Consider the following 22,985-nt stretch of genomic DNA (forward strand, 5'->3'; position numbering starts at 1 on the left):
TGAGATGTCAAGCACATGATCGTTGTACCTTGCTACCCGTGAGCTGGGCCAAATGAGGTTTCAGCTCTTCACCAATCACAGAGTAGATGGCCACCAGGCAGAACACGCTGGCCTTGCGAACACTACTCTCTGTGTTGTCATAGCCCTGCAGAAAGACAGAGAGGCCAAAGCACTGAACTGAAGCCAGCACACACTTACAAACAGACAAACTCAAACAGTTCCTGGTACAAATAAGGCAGAGTGTTCCTATTCCACAGACTATTCTAATAACACAGATCCTGACCCCTTTTCTGCCGGTCAGGTTGTCCAAAGTGCATGTTACCTCGAGAGCTGTTGTAAGGTTCAAATGGTAGACAATGTAAAAATAAGAGTCATTTCTTCTTTGGACTCTGAAAAGACTTTGGTTGGGTTTATAAAACAGGACTGTAGGGTTTATGCAACAGGTACAAATGTGTCAGTCAGGGATCTATGTCAACAAATGCACAAACCTGAATTAAGAGTCCATCACCCGAGTTTGTCTAGACTTCCAATTTGCAACTGAATTTAACCAAATCTTCTCTGTACACTTCAGAACTTTGCAAGCGGCAAATATCGTCGACAAACACGCTGGCAAATGAAGTTATTTCAAACTATCATTATAAAAGCTCAGGAGACTCACTTGTAAGAGGCCAGGGATGATGTCCGGTAGCAGCTGATGGAGGGACTCCTTGGCGATGCGCTCGATGACTTTTGTTTGCATCTTGATGGCGGCGAGGTTGATGGGGTAGTCTGCGGTCTGCACAATAGGGCACAGAACCTTGATGCACTGCTCTGGATGAATGGAGCCAGCCAGGGTGGAGGCGGACTCTTCTGCAGCCCTTACGACCTGCGGAGCGAGGAAGGTCGAATGAGACGAGCGTGAGCGGTGCCACTAAACACGCACACTACTAATAACCAACCGGTCTAAACGCTGTCAGACGCGAAGGAGGCTTTGCACAAAAAAAAAAAAAAAAAAGAAAAGAAAAAAAGGGATTGTTGATGGATAAAGTTTCGTAAGTATAACCACAAGGCATTCATCACAAAATTTATACCAAGCAACGTGTGGCTGAAAATAGAGGATGACTTACAGGAGCATGTGTGAAAACACATGAGTTTGTTCATTGAGAACTTTGTGACAACAATAGAGAAAACTTAGACTCAGTCTGTCTACTGATGACAGTTTCTTCAAAAGCATTTTGGTTAATGTATTAACTCATCTGTTTTTTTTTGTAGGTGTAGGGATTGGTGAGATTTTATTTCAAATAAGCTGTAACCAAGGTGCCCTCTTTCCACGGATGCAGGTGTTGGATTTTCAAGGGATTTAAAACAAACACACGCAGACACACAGACACAGAGACATACACACACACATACACATACACACAATTGGCTTACTGCTTGTTCTATGGTCTAGCTTCCAGGAAAAGTGCACTGGCTGGCTTGATTTTCTCTGAATCATTCAGGCACTTGTGTGAGCCAAGTGGCATGGGGGGTTTCAGGTTACAGAGAAAACGTGTCCCCTCAACATTTCCACCTCCAGGCTTTAAAGGGTGGAGCACTATTTCTTTACAATGTGTTAACCAGAGAGTTACACATTCAGGCAATGCTGACAAGAACAACTCTATAATATTTGGTTACGGTGACTACATGGTGATGGGGAGAGCTTCAAATTGGCAGAGCTGTCTTTTTTGACTAATTTAAAAAAAAAAAAAAGACACACAGTATGTAAACTTATGCTTGCTCATTGGCCCTCTCTGAATAAATCGCATTGTCCATATGTAGGACAGTGGTAGAGCTGAGACAACCTGATAACTTAGCCGAAAGACATCAGAAGTGTAACGGGATTGTCCTGTAGTTGAGGTGAAATCAAGTGCAAGATGATCTCGCATCGTAATGAGAGGTAGGGTCCATTAACATGAGGGGAGGTTTTAGATTGTGGTTAGACATGATAATACAAGCATGAATAAAATTGCTCAGCATTGCTAAATAGAGATCTCATTTTTCATATCTATGATAAATGCTCACACAAGATGATCTTAGAATGTGCCAGAAAAGTGAATGGTGCGTGCGTCACTTAACCTCTTTATGAGAATCTTTATGGGCCTCTAATGTCTTCATGATTGTGAGCTCTGCATAGTTCTTGAAACGAGCTGGCTGGTTCCGCAGGATTTCTTTCAGAACCCGAAGAGCCAGGGCTCGAATAGTATGCTGCAAAATCGAGAGTAAGGAAAACACAGAATCAGTAACCACCAAAAAGCACACACACTGAAACCCATTCACGTTCATAGACAGATACACAGACAGGCACAAAAACATACTGCAAATAGGAGCATGTATATCATGCACCAGGACACCCAAATACAGCTCTAAGACAAGGAGTTTTGAGTATCATTTATTTCTGAGGATTTTAATTCTACCATAGCTAGACTGTCATATTAAGAAATTTAAAATTTAAAAATATGGATCACTGTTTTACTTTTAGTGTCATAGGAACACACAGGAACATCAGCCCATGTGGCACAGACAAACTTTGAAAAACGTTTCAAGATTCTCTCTCGAAATCTCGCAGATCTCTCGCTCAAGTAATAAAAATAAAAATAGAATAAAAGACATCATTAAAAAAAAGTCCCCGTAGTAATATAAAATACAGATATTCATATAAAACGTTGGGGAGAAGGAAGTCTCACATCTTTGTCTCCAAGTGTCTCTAGCAGGAGGAGGAGGATGGTTTTGAAGTGCTCGTCCCAGACGGCCAGGTTGTCCTCCCGCGTGATCTTCAACAGTTCCACCAGAGCCGCCTTCCTCTCCTCCACACGCTCGTTGTGATTGGACAGCTCCTTCAGTAGGTCTGCAACCAGGTCTGAGTGATCCAAGCCAACTTGGAATAGAGGAATAAAGATTTTTAAGAGTCTAAGTTTTTTTTTTTCTCAACAGGACACAGTCAAAGTTTGTTCTGATGGACCTAAGTCAAGTAGGCCACGGTTAGGGAATGCTGTGGATTATCAGCTATTACTGTGAATTGTCTTCTCATAAAGCAGTTGCAGTGGACGTTACGTGTTGGAAACATGCAGTCATATGGTAAAAGGATTCATCACTGAAGCTTTTTGACTGTTGTTAAGTTAAAATATTCATACAGGTAAATTTCATTTTCAGCACAACTACATTCATGTGACGTTATCGCATCAAAACATGCAGTGATCGTATAAGTTTAAGTTAGTTTTGACCCCCAGGCAAACAGCAGTGTTGTATGGGGTCTCTCAGGTTCTGTTAAGAACATCAGGTTGGTTTTAGTTAGAAGAAAAACAGATGTGGACGCAGTGCCATTTGTCACTGCGCCGTCTTAGCCATGACACACGCGGGAGCTCATCAGCCAAAGCCAAACCAAGACGGAGTTAGATGGAAGACACTGAAATGAATGAGGCTGAAAAGGTCACACACAGGCACACACAGTTGAACAGAAAGGGGGATACTGGGTTCAGAGGGAGCTCAGAGTATAAACAATTAGACAGTCTACTGAGCAGGCTTTTTTTTTTTTTTTTTTTACCAGGAGCAAAGCTCTTGGGGAGCACCATCTTGTTTTCACCGCAGTCCTGCCGACGGCCTGTAGAGGGAGATGGAGAGGGGGACACAGCAGGGGAGGTGATGACAACCATACACTCCACCACACTCACAACCTGAATACCAGCAGGAACTGCTATACAACTCAATGCTTTTCTCATCAACACCACCTCCTGTGTCATCTCTGTGCTGCTTCTCCTTTCGTACATATAGTTTGTGTCACTCCCCTACCACTGCATTATGATTCGATCTCTAAATTGTAGAGAGAGAGAGAACTGTCAAATAATGCTGAAAAAACACACAAGCTAATTTTAGAATTAGATCAAACACCTGAGATAGTGTCCCGTTACGAAACGAGTTCACCTATTGCTTGCTTATTTTTAACTGGGGCAATCTTAAAAAAAAAAAAAAAAAACGACTTACTGCAACGTCTGTCAACAAACGATAAAAGGTTTAATCTTTTATGAATGACTATGCAAAATAGCGCTGGCTCAGCTAGTAGTACAAACACAAAACTAAAAGCATGCCTTAAACTCATGTGCTTAGCTTCATATACAAACACATTTACAGCATGCCACAAGAAGATGATTCCATGTACGAGGGACAAGTCAAAATGGGTCTGGTCCAAACATCTCAGCAATCTTGTGTAACCGCTGCCTTGATATTATTGTGTCTGCCTCTTTGCTCCTATTCTACTTCTGAGGACTACCCTGGTCCGTCACCCCTAGGAGGAGTCTCATGTACAACGCTACCAAACAGAGATGACATTACACCATGGTGGTACGGCGTGAAGAAGAGGATGTGAATGAGGCGAAAGTGTAGGTCTGGAAGTCAAGTAGAGGACAGACTCACAGTCACGGAACTGTTCCACATCATCATCAAAGACAGCCTCTTTCAAGGCACTCTTGTCGTAGACGCTGATGGACTCGCCAAAACCATAAGGAGCATACTCGCGGGTCCGCGGCCCAGCAAAAGAGCGTGGAGATGGAGTGTTCAGAAGAGATGTCTTGTTATCCAAGGCAGTGCGGCCCCCCTCGACTCCGTCCAATCCGTGCCGTGCGTCTGATCCTGGGGATGCCACTACGCCCTCCCTGCCAACCTTGGTACAGGAGGAGAGAACATCAGAACCACAGAAAGAAAAGGAGAAATCTCAAAACAACACACTCAAACTCTTATGCATATGTTTGAGTGCAAATCCCCCATAACCTATGAATTACTTAACGGTTGTACTGAAGAAGGCAGATCTGTTGCTGCCATATTGACCTAAACAGCAATACTGAGATGAATACCTCTAACTGAGATGTTTGCATATTAAAGCTCATTCACAAAGTCCTAACAGCTCCTATTTAGATATAGCACCAATGGAACATTTCTTCTTTCAAATAAGGCCATATAGTAAAACACACCACATCATCCTTTTTGGCATCACGCCTGATTGGCTCGTTGAGGTCCTCTTGACTGCGGTAGCTGAAGCTCTGGATTGCCTCGGTGACTCCACGAAGGGAGCTGTAGATCTCATCAGAGTTCATGTTCTCTGTATCATACTCCAGCATACTGCAAATAAAAAAAACAGCCGTAAAGAGAAATTGTACACTGCTGTTGGGACTAATGCACACATATTCACACACACACACACACACACACACACACACATACATACACACACACACAAAGAAATGCAAACATGTTAAAGCACTCCAACAGCACAAAACAAGAAATCCTGCATAGGCAACTCACTCCTCTTAAATGTTTTGCCAACGTAACAGATGACATGACAACACGTGTCAAGATGCACATGTATTCATAGTGGTCGCATATGCAGGAATAAGCTTTTGTGAGTTTGTGGGATCTCAAATGATGTGCGGAAAGTAGTGTTAATTTTGTCAATGAAAATTTCTCATTTCACGATGACGACGCAACGACGCCGTCAATGAGTAGCTCCCTGAAATAAAAATTATGATGAAACACATCTTTATTTTATATCTTTATTTTTATTTGACGAGAGATGTTGGTCTCCTGCATTGTTCTCACACATTCGATCACATCGCTTCGGCACGCCTGTGGCCCACTAAACTCTCTATCTGGCCTAAAGACTACTGGGCTATTTCTACTGCTGATGGTGAGTGATAACTAATAATAGCCGATGGTAAGCAAGGCGCTGGAAACATAAGGAAAACACATAGTAAATGTAACTGCTTTTATGCTCTCTTATTTGAAGGCAAGATGGGGTTTCTTCTTTTCAGTGTCCTACACTGAAAAAACAATACGTCGTTAATGGTGCTCCATTACTACGAAATACTTGTAATAGTGCCAAGAGCAATCTCTGTAAACAGTATCCCGATGACCGCATAAAGACTGATAAACCAGTTAAAGTTCTCATGAAAAGACTAAGACTAAAACAGAATTTAAAATTCCTGCCAAAATTAACACCGGTGGAGAGCCAGAACAAGGAGCTCTTCACCATGTACATGTTGCATGAGTGGCACAATGGTGAAACAAGGAGATTGGGTTGAGATTAATTCTTTTTATACATCCAGACGGACGTATGCGTCATACGTAATGGGGATAAAAAGCGGAAAAATAGTAAACTGCCATTCATGAAATAAGGTGTGACATGGGCTGTGATGAAAGATGAGTTCATGGTTCTCTAATGCACGGCTTTGTCGATACTGATGCCAAAACAGCTCCTGACTGGGGCATATCCAGAGAACAGGCGACATTGTAAGCGCACTTCCCTCCTGGCCTGGAAGAACGGAGTTGTGAGCCGAGTTACCTGGGTGAGTAAGCGCAGCGGAGGGCCCTGAGAGAGGGGGCTGCAGGGATGGAGTGAGACGGAGGAGGAGGTGGAGGAGGGGGAGGGGGGTGTTTAGAGAACCCGTCGACACCCCAACCCCACAACCGACTGGGCCCACAGAATGGCCAAAAGGGAGGGACGTACGCAAGGGAAAGGAAAGAACAGGGCAGGAAAGAAGACAAAACACATGGGACAAAGAGAGAGAACAAGAAAGAGAGAAAGGAAGCAGAGGGAAAGAAAAGAGAACAAGAAGCTATTGTCTCAGTGTTGAGGTTAGCAGTATGAGTTCACACAAGAAGAGTACTAGAATGGAGCAGAAACCCATAAACACTCTGAATACTTGTCTGTTTTACAGGACCCAGAAATCTACCCCCCCCCAGATCACAATTCCTGTGTGTTAACTGGCCATTTTATGGCAACAGAAACAAACAGATTGGTGATTAAAACTGAGATGAAATATTGGCAAAAACTTAAACAGTTTTGATTCAGTTCACAACTAGAAACAACTAATTCATTAAATAAGCTATGCCAAATATATGCCGGAAAACCTAAAAAATGATCACGTCAACCCACGTATGGGCTTTTATGGGTTTCTGTGTAAGAGTACTTAAAAGAAAGCATGCTGATGTTCTCACTCTTTAGTAGTCAGTTAGAGTTAGACAAAGACAAGAGGGAAGCAAAAGCCTTAAGCCTCTAGCCACAACCAACCGGGCACACATGCCCAGAGACACTCCATGCATTACAAGAGTAGAAGACTCGAAAACGTCAGAGGAGACAGGTGTGGCGTGTTACCTAGGTGACAGGCCGCCATGGGAACAGTTTGTCGGGGAGGTAAGGGGGCTGGTCCTGCTGGATGGGTGTCTTGGAGCCGTTCTCCCAATGGTGTTGCTTGGAGAGCTCTGTAGAGGGAAGGGAGGTGGAAAGGTTGAAACACAAGATGGGCATCTCATTACTGATAGAAGTGACATTGATGGAGTTACTAAATGAGAGGTAGGCATTTACCACGCTGGCGTTGCTGGAGTTCTTCAGATGATTGTGCAGGAGCTTGGTGGCTCCATCCTGGAATGTTTTGGGCAAGGCACCAAGCAGCATGGTGAATTCAGGTGTGTTCAGCTCAAAAAGGGAGATCAGGACTACCTGAGCAGCCTGGGGAACAACACAACACATTGAACAAACTTAATAGAAAATAAATCCCAATCAAGAACCTGCTCAAGAACAAATACTTCACGTAGGATCTCAAGCTACTTCACAGAATTTCATATTTAGTATAAATCTCTCCAGCTAGGTTCAAGACACAGAAACTGTCGTGTTCTTTGAGGACTATCTACATACACTCAGCATTCTTCAAAAGAAAAAAAAATGTTTTTACATTAAAAATAATTGAATATTACAGATTTAAACATTTAACATACAAACAGATTTAAGCTATGTTCCACAGTGTTTTATGTTTGTCACATTTTGCTTTCTTTCATTCACATGCATGCATGTTGCTTCGATAGATGTTATTTTCAGACAAAAACACAAACAAAATGTGTTAGGCGGAGGAAAAAAAGGAAACATAGCATTCAAGACTTGCAGTCGTGACATAGCAGTAACACACGGTGACAAATTCATCGCGCGCAAAATTTTGGAACTGAACGACTTGTTCAAAATTCTTAATTTACTTCTCACTAAGTACAGATCATCCCATCCCATCCCATCCCCTCCCATCCCACCCCCCTCCTCCTCCTCCCTAATCCCAATTCAAAAGTAGTAAGAGTTGCAGTGTTAAGATATCTTGCTGTCCAATCATTTAGCAAGGCAACAGAGCATGTTAGGGTAAGGAAGACAGAGACAGAGAGAGAGAGAGAGAGAGACCGCGTTTGAGGATGTTTCACACTCTGGAGCTTGGTTAGGTGCCGGTGATGCGTGCTGGTTGGAGACAATGGCATTGCTGGAGCACTACCTGCTTACATCTCTCCTCCACGTTGCCCTCGCCAGGCAGCAGAGCTGTAGCGCTGGGCCTGCCTGATAACTCCTCACTCGCCCAGTTATGAAGAGTCTGGGCCACAGTATCAGGGCAACAGGATGGTTCACATCATAACAGTGTGAGATAACAATATAACAGAGGATTGTTATCATTTTATCTCATCGTGACGTTATGGTGGTTGGGCGGGGGCGGGACTATGGGGACCCAGTACTGCTTGGTCACTTGTTCAGCATTAATGAAAGAGCAGCTCTGAATACCAAACCCTCATTATAACAACAAAGCAGACCAAGCACTGAACATAACACAAAAAAAAAGTCTATATGTAGAGCTGGATGACAGCGAAAAACTTAATCGTTAAATTCATTCTACCCAAATCTCAGTGACAATAATGAGATGATAATTTAGCATGACTGCACGGGAAAGTGGTAGCGCCTCCCCTCGATACTAATACTGATACCACGCTAATGGCAGAGTACTTCCCGTGACATTTTGAAAATGACTACAGGAATCTTGGTTTGCTCCACACTCATGGTAGCATGCAGAGTGGGATGCTAAAACAGTCAGCACTAAATGTTCCTCGTTCAGCCTAGGTTTGTCCAAGCACAACGTATGTTCCGTCAATAGCGTAGTAATATGGCTTTACCATGGTGCGCCCAAATCACCAGCTGTCATCTGCATTGTGTGTCATCTTTCCTAACCTGTTTATCTGAATCATCCCAGGGACTTCCACTGTGACCTTTCACCTCTATCTGATATAACACCATGGTTACCATTGGTGCATATTAACCTTTACTACTTCAAAGCGCTAACTTCCCTGTAGGATTTGACCTGCAGTTACCCATAGAACATGTAGGCTACTCCCATCTGAAGGGATTATGGGGCTGATGGATTTTTGAACAGGAGCAAAGTTTTAGCTACGTCAATAAAGAATTTTCAAAAACAACCTGAATACAAGAAATTAAAATTTTCATATCATCCAGCTCTATCATCATGCATGCTTATAAATGGAGATTTTTAAAGCATAATAATAATAAAAATACCAGCATGGAAACATCATTTCAATATAGGAAATTAAACAATCTACTGAAGCATTTTACATGCTTAAAAATGTTTCCACTTCCAACATGATAAAGATGCCTTTCATTTTTAAAATTTTTCAAAATACTAGACACAGATTTTGCTTTTAAAGCATTTTTACCTTCAGGTATTTAAGAAATCACATTGCATCATTCAAACCGTGACTCATAGAATGCATAACCACTCCTTCAGTAATCCCACCTTTCTAACATCAGAGCTCTTGGGTTCTGTGGTCCAGGTGATGATGCGTGATACAGCTAATCTTGTCTCACTTGAGTTGACAAAGTCTGTTGGATCCATCTGACGTGCCAGGGCTTCAATGTACTTCAGAATGGCCACCTTCACCTTTATGTCAAAAGTACAACACTTGATAATCTCTCTGAACACAGAGAATAACCAACAGCCTCTGTCATTTTCAACAAATAAAGGAGTAACTAAATAAATTTCATATCAACCATAATTAAAATATTCAGCACTGGCAGTTACATACCTTGAGGTTTGGAGTTTGAGTTTGATCAACTATGAACCTCATGAGGATGTTAAACTGCTGGTCAAATGGGAAGGACTCCCTGAGAAGAATTGAAAAAGAGAGAGAGTTTAGCAAACTGAACAGGCAATCTTATGCTGTTTCACTATTTTAGGAAACTGGGCTGGGGTTGTTATAGTTTTATGGCTTATTGAATGGTGTCTGGGTAAAGACCATGTTGTTTATGAATTAAGGACCTGAGGAGAAGCACTAACCGGGTGACATCCAGTGCCTTCTGGACCTTTGCCTGGACCGAACCCAGCAGGTCAGCACCCATCTTCTTCAGTAGCTGGGTGAGCAGCACAAAGAGCCAGTCCTGGAGGTCCTCTCTGTGGACTGTGATGAAATCTACCAGCGTCTCCAGAAACATGCTGAACACCTGCATCCAAATAAGAGGTTAAGAATCTAACAGTCACATTCTAAATGAGGCATGCATCCTCTTATCTAACAGACTACTCCAAGCTATTACAATCCCAAGAATTTCAAGCTGTCAGTAGTCCCAGTTTTCTTCAAGTATAAGACTGTAATATAACAAAAATATATAAATATTAATGCATTGGTTTTGGAAGGAGGTAATAAATTATTGCATCGGACAGAAATATAAGATCCACTTACTCTCTGTTGTTAATATCCACACCAAAGCAGGCCATGCAAACAATGACAAAACACTCAATTAGCGCACTCAAATAAGATTTATCAGTTCACTACCTGAGGGACATTTATGTTTTATCTAATATGTTATGATTAATATTTCCTCAAAAAAGGTGCATTCAGTACCACAGGAACATCCAGAAGCTTCCAGGCCAAATTTGTAAGATTACCTTGCTGTGAGGATCTGCAAACATCCTGGTGAAGATCTCACACAGTCTTTTCAGTTCCACTCGGCTGTAACACACCCAATGGTGCACACCAATAACACAGAAAGAGAACTGAATTAAACACATATTCACAGACGGCCTTCTAGTGGACAGAGACCGTACTTACTGTAGCATTACCTGACAATTTTGTAATTTTATCAAGCAAGTTCCTTTCACTTTAATTAAAAGAGCCATATTGCCAAAACCCAACGTATAAACCTTAGAGCATGGACTATAGTAAAGACTGAGCATCATAGTTGACTTAACCACAATACGAATATCTTTGAACTGACATTCCATCATAAGCAGAGGAGCAGTTGGAATTTGATCTTCCCTCACCCAAGACTTTGCTGAGACAGACCTCTCTGCCTCGATATTAAATGGGAGTTACTTCACCATGACCCCACTATATTCCAAGCAATCCAAAGCCCTAACCTGAGGACGCGTTGACTCTTCAACAGGTTCTGCAGCCCCAGCAAGCCTTCCTTCCTCTCAGACCAGTTAGAGCTGGCACAGTGGTTCAGAACCTCGGCCACATCCTCTGTCTGACGCAGATAATGTGGGATGCCGCCATTGCGTGATCCGTACGAACGCTCCGAGCAAGCGCTTGACGCGTCACTGTTAGCATCGTCGTCTGAATACATGCCTGGGGACTCGTAACGTCGTCTCATGGGCTTGCGCTGTGGGGGTTACAGAGATAATTAGGGAGGGGGGCCAGGGAGGAGTGAGGGGGCTGAAGCAGGCTAAAAGGGCCCTGTATGGGAGATTTCAGCCAGGAGAGCTCATTCAATACCATGCAGATTTTAGCCGTGCCATTGACTATGTCGTGGTGTGCGAATGTCGTGCTATAATTGCGCCTTAAGACAGACATATTGCTTTAGACTCTGTGGCCTAGATGCTCAGGCCTGAATAACTTCAGATTGCATTAGAGAACAATGTTTACTATTCAATCAAGTCACCTCAGCCTCATGATTTGTAATGTTTCTGAACAGCTGGGCAATACACATTGAAAGCCAGGCCAGTTTATGCCATTAGTACAGTGGGCAGAGATGACGCAGGTTACGAATGTGTCACATGATGCACTGGTGGATAATTACATCTAGTTATTTAGCAAACATGGTGTTTCATGCAGATGTATGACTAAAGGCATTATAACGTTATACAAAAGACTGTTCCCTGCTTTAATTCTAAAGGCCATACAAGTATACTTTGGTGATACAGTGTGCTCAATGTTTTCAATATTCAAGGTTTAATATGTTTAATTCTGTAATTACTTTACAGAACATTGCAATGACATCAGACATAAACAATCATTCACCAACACTGAAATGTCAACACCTACATAAGAAATTAACCCAAAGTGAAGCACAAAATGTAAAATGGTTCAACTTAAGCATGGGAAAATGCTGGAATGTTTGTGATGTTCTCAAAGCTCTTGCATTTGGCTTCACAGTCATTCCATGAAGAGATGGCTGAGTTGTGCACATTAGTGGACAAGAGGATGGCAATGCAAACAGTACATAAATTCGAAAACTACCTTATTCCTGGAGTCTCCTAACAGCTGAGGAAATTACAGAAAAACCAGAAAAGGAAGAACAAAGAGATTTACACATTTTAAAGAATGACTGGAGAAACACGAGTAATGTTAATGACAGCAAAAAAAAAAAAAGAGAGAAAAAATAACATCTAATTTCACACACTGTGTCATCTGGGGAAATGTAAATATGGCGTGGATGAGATAAAATGATTTCCTTTATAATGAACAAATGAAATTTGCATCTAATACACAGCTGTTATCATGCCATTAAATCAATATAATCTCAGACAAATGCTTGCAGCAGAATCCTACTTGACATCTTAAAAGGGGGACTCAATTCACAGAAAACAGTCGAATCACTCTGGAATTAATTTATTGTGTAAAGCTGGTCTATAACTGATCCATGTTGCCATAAATAATAGCTTGTCATTTGATCAAGCTGTTAATCAATACTAAACCCCAATAATGTATTGCTTAAGAAAGTCAGCGTAGAGAGACACAAAAAAAGAGTTTTTGTTTAAGACACCGAATACAAAAGCCACCCAGAACATGAGTAATCTGAGGTTATGAGGGAAACTGTGATGGTACTAAAGTACCAATCCATTATTGTCATTACCAAGGCATCAGCAACTGCAGCCTCCACCTCAGTGCCCGTGTTGAGGACCCTCATGGCATTAACAGATGCAGAGATACGGGAGTGATGGATCAACCCAAAACGATCTAGAGGGGTTAAGGTACAAAAAACAAACAGAGTGAGGAAGACCACAGAAGAAAAAATAGAATGAAGAAATACTTACCTCACTAGGAAACATTTCACCTTTACAAAAAGAGAGAAATACAGAGTGAACGCTACCGGGGACTCAGCCTCACTTTGGTAAGTCAATAAAAAAAAAGACAAAACAAATCCAAAATCACCAGAACAAAAAGAGAGGGACTGGAAGCCATTTGGAACAAATCAGGGGAGAAAAATGCATCAACTTAAAACACAAAATATGAACGATATCTCTGATTCGATAAAAGCAGTGCAATTTAAACAAACAATCAGAAACAACGACAATGACCATGTTCACAAATAAGACAATGCCTCCTCCAAGTCATACAGAGGACCACTGAGGAGCAAAGTCAGCTTAAATCTGACGCAAGCAGAGCTTAGTTGCACAACATTCCTGAATTCCGCCCATTCATCAAAATATAAGGTTCACATCACAGATGACGAGGCAAAAAGACTGACTTGTAAATGCCTCTCATAGGCACCACTAAAGCCAGAAAAATCAACAAGATGTTTCACAAATACTCCAGCAGAAACTAATGAAATGGAACAAAACAAAGCAACAAAACAAAACATCCAACAACCAAAGAAATAGTCACTGTTAAAATAGATGCTATAACCAAATGAGATGGATACACAGTTAATACCCATTTACAGAGACGAAGGGGAAGCTTTTAAATAACTGTAGCAAAGACAAGCATAAAATTTCCCCACTCTCAAAGATCATTTTACCAAATTAGTTATAATTTACAGGTACTGGCTTTTTACTATATGTCTAGTCAAAAAAGACCGACTGATTAATACAACCAATTGTAGGGAGAAATTTTAGCTTGGTTGTTCCACCCAGTGACATGAGCCACTGAGTTTTTTTAGGAAGGCATGCTACTGCTAGTTCTGAATAGGGGGGGGGTTGGGGAGGGGGGCATGCAGGTCACCTGACTGGCCCACGGGATCAGCCGTGGACAGCGCGCTGGTGGAACGTGAGTGACGTCGGGAGGCTGCAAGGGACAGGAAGAAGGGTGACACCCCACAGGGGTTAGTGCTAACTACACGACCCATATTCAGCACCATCCCTGGCAGCAAACTCAACACACAAACATGCCACCATTTAACCCGAGACCCTCATTAATCTTTAAGCATGAAACACACAGAAAACGCAACTGGACAACCAAGCGGTGAAAAAAGGAGCAAAATTTTCTGCTCCTTCAGCGTAGGAGAGACAGCAATCCCAAGCAGCAGACACAGATTAGCTATGCAAAAATGTATATATTGCTGCGAATTTATGCTGCCTTTTTTAACATTTTTTGAGCTTGAAATTCTCTATAACTACCATACTGTCCGAAACAAACAGATATTCATTAGCAAAATTTAGATTAATTTGAAACATAAAAAAAAAATAAAGAAGGAAGAAAAGAAAGAAAGAAAGAAGGAAAGAAACAGTTAGAACAATCATTTCCAAAGGTGGAACAAGGAGACAAAGATTACTCTAGAGCCCTGAGAACATTAGTGCATGCAGACCAGAGAGGTTTTTAATTCCAGTTGGGGCAGAGGCTGAATAGGGAATTTGAGTCTAAGAGAAGGGGAGGGTGCTCCAGTGGATTTGAGGTCCGATACATTTGAAAACTGGGGTTCTGGGTGTGGCTGAGGTTGGGGGGGTGGTTGGTGGGGGCAGGTACTAGTTGGGCCCCATAGGCCGCCCGGTTGGTGTACTCACCCAGAGGAGTGAAGCCCCTTGCAGGGCTGGTATCGCGGCTGCTCTCGCGACTGGTGTCACGGCTGCACCCCTGACTCATGCTGGGGCGGGGAATGCGACTGCTCCGGGCTAGCGTGCGGTAAGGAGAAGCGGCAGGAAGAAGAGCTTTACCACAAAGCCTGGCTGTTAGAACACAGGTTAGGGAGTTAATGAGGCCTTAGCCAGGTCACAAACGTGAGGAGTGGGAACAGGGGATTGGGGAGTGGGAGGGGGGGGGGCAGACCAGTAGGGACAGTGAAGGTCCTTCTGTCTGACAGGTTAGACATTCAGTGTGAAAGACTGACAGCTGACAGCTTGGACTGTGATACACGGTGACAAAGTTAGGTAGCCTCTTTTCAGAGAGCAATGCAATTTGCGACAGTAGAGCTTCACAAAAAAAAACAAAAAACAAACAAACAAAGAGTCTGAATAACAACGCTGTTTTTATAGACACAAAGGTAGTCAGTTAATTAATGATTAATTACTGGTGGATAAAGACATAAGCTTGCAAAGACAAACTGGGAACAAAGTATTTCATGTAACGAAATCCTTACTTTGAAAATGATTCCCTGTCAAATTAACAAGCTCAAAATTAGGTTGGCAGTAGTAAATGTCAGAGACAGATCGTAAAAAAGGCAGCTTTCCCAAACATAGACATGATGAGATTTCTCACAAATGGCTGACACACACAATGACCTCAACAGAGTGACAAACTAATGAGAAGCAAAGATGAGCAGAGCCGGTTGTTCAGCCCAGTCATCGCTTATTGACAAAAGTTGAAGAACCATTAGTAGCAGTGAGAATCTAGACACACAATGATAGCATCAGCATCCTCATAAGCACACTGAGCTAAACACTGGTTCTTTTTTTTTTTCCTTTATGAACGAGAAAAAGAAAAAAATACTCTCTTTTTCTGAATGAGAGATCCCACTGCTCTGTGGTGGTGGGATTTCTCAAGAGAAGAGCCATGAATAAAACAGTGAAGAACATTTCCTTTATATCATTAAATATATCTTAAGTGTATTGCGTTCACAAAGCGCTGGACCTCAAAGACACTGGTCTAAAAGCAGACATAATTATATTGTTCCATCAGAAGTCTTCTTGCTAAAGAATTCTTATTGCAGTGTGTTCCTCAAGGATTAGTTATGGGACCTTTGTCATTGTTATACTTTGTGTTGTATTTACTTCATCTTGGTTAAAAGATCTGCTGTAAGCAAGATAGCATATCCACCATTTATCTATCAGTAAAGACTATCTAATGGAGCACTGTGCTGGTGGTTTTAAGGGAATTCTCTTGTAAACAGCTAGAACAACCATGCTATGCAGAAGTATAGAGAGAACCTCTAAAACTAATTAAGTATAAATGTAAGTGTAAATAAGAATATGAAGTAAGAAGACACATTAATCCAATTACTTGTGATGGATGGGCCCTTACCTAGACCCAGTCTACTGGGGCTGGTCTCCCGGCTGCAGCCCTGGCTTCTGGGGATCCGGGTGCGTTTCTCAGAGGGTGTTGCAGTAGCGGTAGCCCGAGGAATCCTACCATACGTGTGACCCAAGAGCTTCCCGGGAGAGCTGGAGCGACTGCCAGCTGGAATAGAACACAGGCCCATCATTACAGACTGACACAACCCGCTATACTGGACGGACCCTGCACAGAGCACTGACTCAATATCTTTCTCTCATGCAGTTTTTCAAATCCAACTCAAAGCTGAATTCACTTCTAGAAATCAATATCATTCAGGGCAGTGTGTCTAGGGTAGCAAACTACATTTTCTCTATGACTGTGAGGGAATTATTGATCAGCAAAAACATGAAGAGGAAAGTTTTGCATAGACAATGAGCTATTCCGTAAGTGCAGTGTTTGAGTGTATGTGGAAGTGGGATTTCAGCTTTGATGGGAAATAAATTGATAGAAGGTTGTAAGACAAACAAGGTGAGCTTGGATCCAAGGACTAACTGTGGGGAAACACACAGTGATTATGACAATAGAAGTACCAACAATAACAACATACAACCAATGCAGACAAGAAGATACAAATACCATTTCAAATGAAATCAAGATAAACGAAAAATTCTGCAACTAACCAACAATCACAAATGATGGATAGCGCTGTTTTACGCTTAGCAAAGAGAAACTGGTACGTCTGATTGAACCATGCCTATACGATGAAGCTAAAGACATGTAAATATGAGGTCATGCAGGGTACTGTGCAGGAGGGTGGTAAGTGAACGGGAGAAATGGTTCTGACTGGATGGAGTTGGGGGCTTACCACCAGTAGGGTTAGCTGATCTGGATCCTTGTGTATGAAGGCGAACCGCAGGACAGGTGAAAAGTTACAAAAGACACTCGATGTGAGACATCTTTACCCAGCATGCACCAAGCAAGAAGTTAATCCTTTGTCCAAAGTTCAAGAAATCCCTGAGCATTTCAGCTGCTCAAGGCAAACTACGAGGCATAACTTGTGAAGTGGTGCGTTTAACTCCACATTCACTAGGATGCTTAACCACACAATGGGAACGCCAGAAACAGAGGCACAGAGACTCAAGAGCATGTCATACCACTGTACAGCAGAGAAGCCATCTCTGTGAGTGATTGGAAATGAAAATGGGGGAGCCCCACGTGTTAAGATGATGCGTTGTGGTTATGTGAAACCAGCTACTTGGGCTGTCACCTGACAGGGGAGAGGGAGGGTGAATGGTACCGACGACACTTACGTTGAGACTGGGATACGACTTTAGCTCTGCTTCGCCCTCGGCTATCTGTAACAGTTGTGCTTGCTCCCACAGCACTACCAGAGCTTTGTCTTCTTGTTCGCACACGGCCTGCAGACAGAGGATGAGGGAGTGGAAGAGAGGGGGGGGGGGGGGGGGGGGGGGGGGGAGGAGGAGGAGAAAAAGACTTTAGTTTTCAAACCATTTTACTCATCTGAGCTTTCAAACAAACTGAGACAAAACACCTTGGACGAGGGAGGACAGTGACGTAAGAGAACTTAATTACACTGAAACAAAAAGGAGGTGTTCTGCTATGTTGCTTAATGTTCGTCTTTCACACACAGTCTGGAAAGAAAAGTCTCGAGTCCCTCTATTTCTCTCCTCTATACATAATGCAGAGACAATGCATGGTCCATTCACAGGAGCTTATAGTGAGTGTGTGAGACAATAAATGACTCTGAACTTTAGAGTGCTATCATAGATTTCTGTTGAATGAATACGACGGATCCAGTTAATGTGACTGCACGTAACATTCTGGCCCAAAAGGGGAAATAAAGATAATGTTTGCTAAAATTAACCAGCAATCACCAATTCAATGAAAACGTCCAGATGAGATCCTGATACTTTTTCCCACCAAAACAGCCTGCCACTAACACACACATGCGCGCGCACACACACATGTGCACAAACACACTCTCTCTCACACACCACCTACTTCCATACCAACATTTGACCGTTTGATATATCCTTGGCAAGCATACAGAGGTATCTGTTCAACTGAGTGGTTTACAGGACCAAAGAAATCCCTGTATTGTTCTGAAAGAAAAATCAGCCGATAACCAGTCTTCAGATGAGAACACAATACTAAAATCAGTCAAGTGTACCCAAGCAATCAAAGAGGAGATAAGGCCAATAAAATGGGTGTGAAGAGAGTAAAAACTGTGATAACTACAGATAGCAGATTTAAAATTAGAACATAACTAAATTTGGAGCCAGCGGGACACCTAATCTGACCATCGGACTCACCCTGTTAAATCATTTGGCTTCACGGTAAGTTCAGAAAGGGTCAGTGACTGTTTATAAAATGTAGATTATCAGCATTAATCTTTAAGGCGATATGTGTTCAGATATACTATGCCAAATGAGACGGCCTATCAACATCAGCCTTCAGTCGGGGCCTGTTATCTCTGACAAACAACTACGCTCGTCTGTTGATCAACTATTTTATTCAGGGCATGGACAATGGAAATTTTTCTCACTTTATTAGCATTTCCTGCTGACACAGAACTGCACGCTGTTCTGTGTAGTGTTGTAATTCATTCTATATGACTTAACCCCAGTTCAATCTCTTTAATTTATTTAGGGCTCCATTGTGCATACCATTACGACTACTTTTATAATATCATAACTTCCTTTGATAATAAAAAGCTACCCTTAGACCTTTTGTATATGCAGTTTTTTCTGTACCAATTTATCTGTGAATCTCAGTCTGAGCCTTGCATCAAGTATAATTACCCCTCAGCTGACAGTTATACAGAGAACTCCAGCAATTCGTTACATTTTGTTCTACTGCTCCATTCCACAGTTCCACTGGCTTAGACCACTGCCTATTAAACTCAACCATTATTTAAGCAGGTGCCTGAATTTTAACATGAAGAAAATAAATCTCACAATACTGTGATGTCACTGATTCAGCGGCGCTGGAGCATGATGGCGTGGGGGGCAATATGATTTCTGCAGGACGCGTTTCTAATGCAAAATGATACACATCACATGTAAATGGCATGAAGAAAGACCCCCCGAATCTTTTGTGTGATGTTTTACACTGATGCAGCTGCTCTGAGCTCACCTCTAGTTTTACATGATAAGTGATACCAATAATGGGGATAGGAAGTAAATTAAGAAACTACAGAAATGTTTAACAGCCTCTCATGCTCACTTCTGAAACCAAACGGCAAATGTGAAAATCTGTGAACGTGATATTTTGGCAAATCAAGGACAGATCTTTAGACCCTCTTCCCCTAAATGTGGGCCACACAGAGAAAACAGGAGGAGAATCGTTGAAACAGGTTTATGCCGATTTAGCTAAGAGCTTTAATTGTAGTAAACAGTAAAGAGAGGATTTGTTAATCATGCACACACAGGTCATGCAGTTTTCCACAAATGGCCATCAGGTAGGATGGCTTGAACATAGACAGAGGAAGACATGGGGGTGGGGGGGGGGGGGACCACTGTTGACAGCCCTGCTTACACACAAGGCTGAGGGGACAAACATATATGCACACACACACGCACACACAAAGCTTACCATCTGGTTTACCGGGTGTACCGTCTTTGGGGCAAAAAACAAAAGCGGAGGAGGACAGGAGTAGAGAGGAGAGGTATAAGAGGCAGAGATTAGTGTCAGTCAAGCAGGTGGAAGCGTGGAAGACAGGGCGGGATCTAAAGGGAGTGTGTGAGAACAGTGAATGAAAGCAGTAGGGGAAAAGGCTAGATCTGAATAAGTGTACAAGGGGGAAAAAAGTCTGCAATACTTGCTGAACAACATCACGTCGGGGATGAAATACTTCCCGGACTAAGCGCTGGGTGAGGACAAACACTGTATAATGGTCACTGAAGTCCAAAGTTAGTGATACAAGAGAAGGTGGTAAGTGAGACAAAACAAGGTTCTGAGACTCATACGAGGACCTTATACAGTCAACGGCCTTAACATAGCACACTTTCTTTTTGTTTTTTTTTTTAAATGACGGAATACTTGAAACCTCTCGCTGAAATCTCCAGAAGTCAGATTTTGGAAAAGAAAATCAGTGGCTGGACATCATTAATCAAAAAGCCTTGATGAGTTTGAGCATCATGTGTTCCTCATGACGGCACCGTTTAATACCATGCAGGACTGCCATCAGCTTTATAAATGGCCATGGAGACCCATAAAAACCAATGACTATTTTATTAAAATTCCCTAATTAGGCGCTGGGAAGGAGGGAAAAAGTGGACACACTAGAGTGCGGCTGAAGTATCCGTATCGAATTTTATGAAATAAGAGGAAGGGGTGCTTACCCAGAGAGGCGTAAGACCCCGGAGGCAGGGCGGCCGCTGAGCTGAAGGGGGACGAGGAGGGGACGGTGGACATGCGGGACTTTGCACTGGCAGCTGCGTTGACATCGATGTCACTACGAGAACGCTGAAGACCACCGGGGGTGGACGAGACTCTGGAGCCGACCACTTTACCTCGGGTGGGAAGACAAACAGATTATAACCGATTCAAAAGTGGAAGAAAACGCATTAAAAGAAAACAGTACCCTGCATTCAGTAGTCTCTCAGGAGCTAAATATAACAATATTAAAATTAGGTCATAAGAAGCTATTCCGTGTGTGAAAACTAAGTAATCTAAGTGAGAAAAAAAAGACAGGATTGTTACTTCTTGTTATACTGCCTCCAATGACGCTCTTCACAGACAGGGGGCGACTGCAAAAAAGAAAAAGCAACAAGCTGTAAGTTCCACAGTTATCCTGATAAATTTTGAGAAATGATTTTAAAAAAGAGAAAAGCAAATGGTATCGTTTTGTGATCCGGCAGGTCTGTCCGGTCAATGAATTGAGAATTTAAAAAAAATAAATAAATGAAAAATCAGTGCTGGAGCTGACTGAGTGGGGATTATGGATTTCTATGGTTTTTGGCAGTACCTTAGAGAGATTAGTTTGACTGAGACAGATTGAGACAGGGCAGAGCTCCTGCAGCAACACAACTGAACTGCGCAGACAACATGAGCACCACATTAAAAAACGTGTTGCTTTGCTCACTTAAAAGAAAAGAAAAAAAGAAAAGAAAATTTGATGCCGTATCTATGACCATGACTTCGATCTCTACTTCTTTCCAATGTAGCTTAGACATCAGTGTAAACCAGTCACTCTATCACGGCAGTAAGAACTACCATGGAATGATGACCTCATCCTCTCTAAACAGAAAAAAGAGGGAGGTCGTGCCTGTGTATCGGGGATGAGATCATTGCTTAATATCCAGCGGGGATCGTTATGTTTGGGGAAACGATTACAAATCAAAGCGCACACTCCATCTGTCAAGGTTTGCAAGTCTTGCAGTGATGACGGCAGAGGTAACAGATAGATCAGCACTATTGATAATGTGTCTCGTAACGGCTCTCTAACGACACTGGTTTAAAACAAATTACCATCTTACAACAGCATATAAAGTAGAGTTCTTGACATCAGCGTAGTTTCATACAGCATACTGAGTGACAGCTTAAAGTGAACGTCAAACGTCTGAGAGAAGTTACACAACAAAACCTGACTCATCGAATGGGATCAAAAATGCTACCCTGTGCGATTTGTTTTACTGATTTATGAACCTCTGTGCAACTGTATATCTGTGAAACTCTGAGGTGAGTGATGACATACGTGTGTGTGTGTTTGTGTGTGTGTATCTCACTTGAGGCTCTCCTGAGAGCTGGAGGATGAGCGGTCAGACTGGGGCAGAGATGTGACGCTGTCAGAGCTCCTCAGATGAGACTGCAGGGCCTTCTGATAGGTTGATTCCAGTGCCTGGAACAGGTGCTCTGCCTCCCTGCTGTAATGGCCATGGAAGCCCCAGTAACACCTTTGGAGAAAGTGTAGGTCCACAGAGCGAAACCAGTTAAACCACATTCAGCGATCCTACACGGACCATCCCCTCAGGACACCATGGTGTAAAACCAAGTGAACCAGTGAAGCACACTGGACCCCAGAGCAAGGGACTCTGAGTATCAGACACTGATTAACCATCTAACATAGAACAGCAGGTACATTGAATACACAGCTGGTAATCAGGGCAATGTGGATACATATCAATCAACTGTTGGATTATTTGTTGTTCTCTCTCAGAACAAGCATGCGACAGAAGTTTTTCTTTTTTTGCATTAGTTAGACAAATCCTGTTTCACATAGACATGTAAAAAACAAACTTACTTCCTGGCCACAGATCTGGCCTCTGAATCAGCATCATGGATCCCTTTCTTGATTGTTTCAGTGAGAACAGCAACATGCCTAGGATAGTAAGGAAACATGACTAGTAACATGTACTCAAGATGCACAAAACAGTCTCTATAATTTGTGTCCAGTGCCCAAAAGTCAGTCACTGCGACCAGTTAACAATAAGCAAAAATCCGAGAGAAGAGAGAGAAACTCCGTGTCTTTTCAAACCCTCTGGACTTGGTTCCAGCTCTTTTCAAAACTGTCCCGTCTCAGTAAAAAGCCCAGAGAGCCCGAAGGGAAAACACTTTGAGGGAAAAGTGGGAGCCCGGCTCTCCTTATAAAAGGGCTCCTGGGAACATTGCCATGGAAACAGCCAGGGATGCATGATCGACGCTCATTCCTGGCTCATCAATTCAGCTCGAGAAGAGAATCATCAGTTGCCCATTCAGCCAAGCTAAGACAAGTTAAC

General features: G+C 42.5%; 1 protein-coding gene across 2 annotated transcripts in view; it reads right to left on the minus strand.

The window, feature by feature from the left end:
• The window catches only part of clasp1a (cytoplasmic linker associated protein 1a), a 64,582-nt gene that overhangs the window by 2,927 nt on the left and 38,670 nt on the right, over window positions 1-22,985 (minus strand). Inside the window, exons 16-38 of one of the 2 annotated variants that reach the window (XM_030786798.1) lie at window positions 22,511-22,588; window positions 21,996-22,163; window positions 20,971-21,017; window positions 20,610-20,780; window positions 17,556-17,663; window positions 16,273-16,428; window positions 12,953-13,056; window positions 12,337-12,360; window positions 11,235-11,479; window positions 10,764-10,827; window positions 10,558-10,560; window positions 10,158-10,321; window positions 9,907-9,985; window positions 9,618-9,761; window positions 7,373-7,516; window positions 7,163-7,269; window positions 4,983-5,130; window positions 4,429-4,675; window positions 3,563-3,619; window positions 2,706-2,896; window positions 2,098-2,226; window positions 659-865; window positions 29-145 (exon numbers count right to left, since the gene is read on the minus strand). In XM_030786798.1, the coding sequence (XP_030642658.1) occupies window positions 29-145; window positions 659-865; window positions 2,098-2,226; window positions 2,706-2,896; window positions 3,563-3,619; window positions 4,429-4,675; window positions 4,983-5,130; window positions 7,163-7,269; window positions 7,373-7,516; window positions 9,618-9,761; window positions 9,907-9,985; window positions 10,158-10,321; window positions 10,558-10,560; window positions 10,764-10,827; window positions 11,235-11,479; window positions 12,337-12,360; window positions 12,953-13,056; window positions 16,273-16,428; window positions 17,556-17,663; window positions 20,610-20,780; window positions 20,971-21,017; window positions 21,996-22,163; window positions 22,511-22,588 (2,902 nt within the window). Of the gene's footprint in view, window positions 1-28; window positions 146-658; window positions 866-2,097; window positions 2,227-2,705; window positions 2,897-3,562; window positions 3,620-4,428; window positions 4,676-4,982; window positions 5,131-7,162; window positions 7,270-7,372; window positions 7,517-9,617; window positions 9,762-9,906; window positions 9,986-10,157; window positions 10,322-10,557; window positions 10,561-10,763; window positions 10,828-11,234; window positions 11,480-12,336; window positions 12,361-12,952; window positions 13,057-14,819; window positions 14,982-16,272; window positions 16,429-17,555; window positions 17,664-20,609; window positions 20,781-20,970; window positions 21,018-21,995; window positions 22,164-22,510; window positions 22,589-22,985 lie in introns of both variants that reach the window. The other variant, XM_030786797.1, reaches the window with a different exon arrangement.

The sequence above is a fragment of the Chanos chanos genome, chromosome 10 (assembly GCF_902362185.1).
Source record: "Chanos chanos chromosome 10, fChaCha1.1, whole genome shotgun sequence".
Classification (NCBI taxonomy): domain Eukaryota; kingdom Metazoa; phylum Chordata; class Actinopteri; order Gonorynchiformes; family Chanidae; genus Chanos; species Chanos chanos.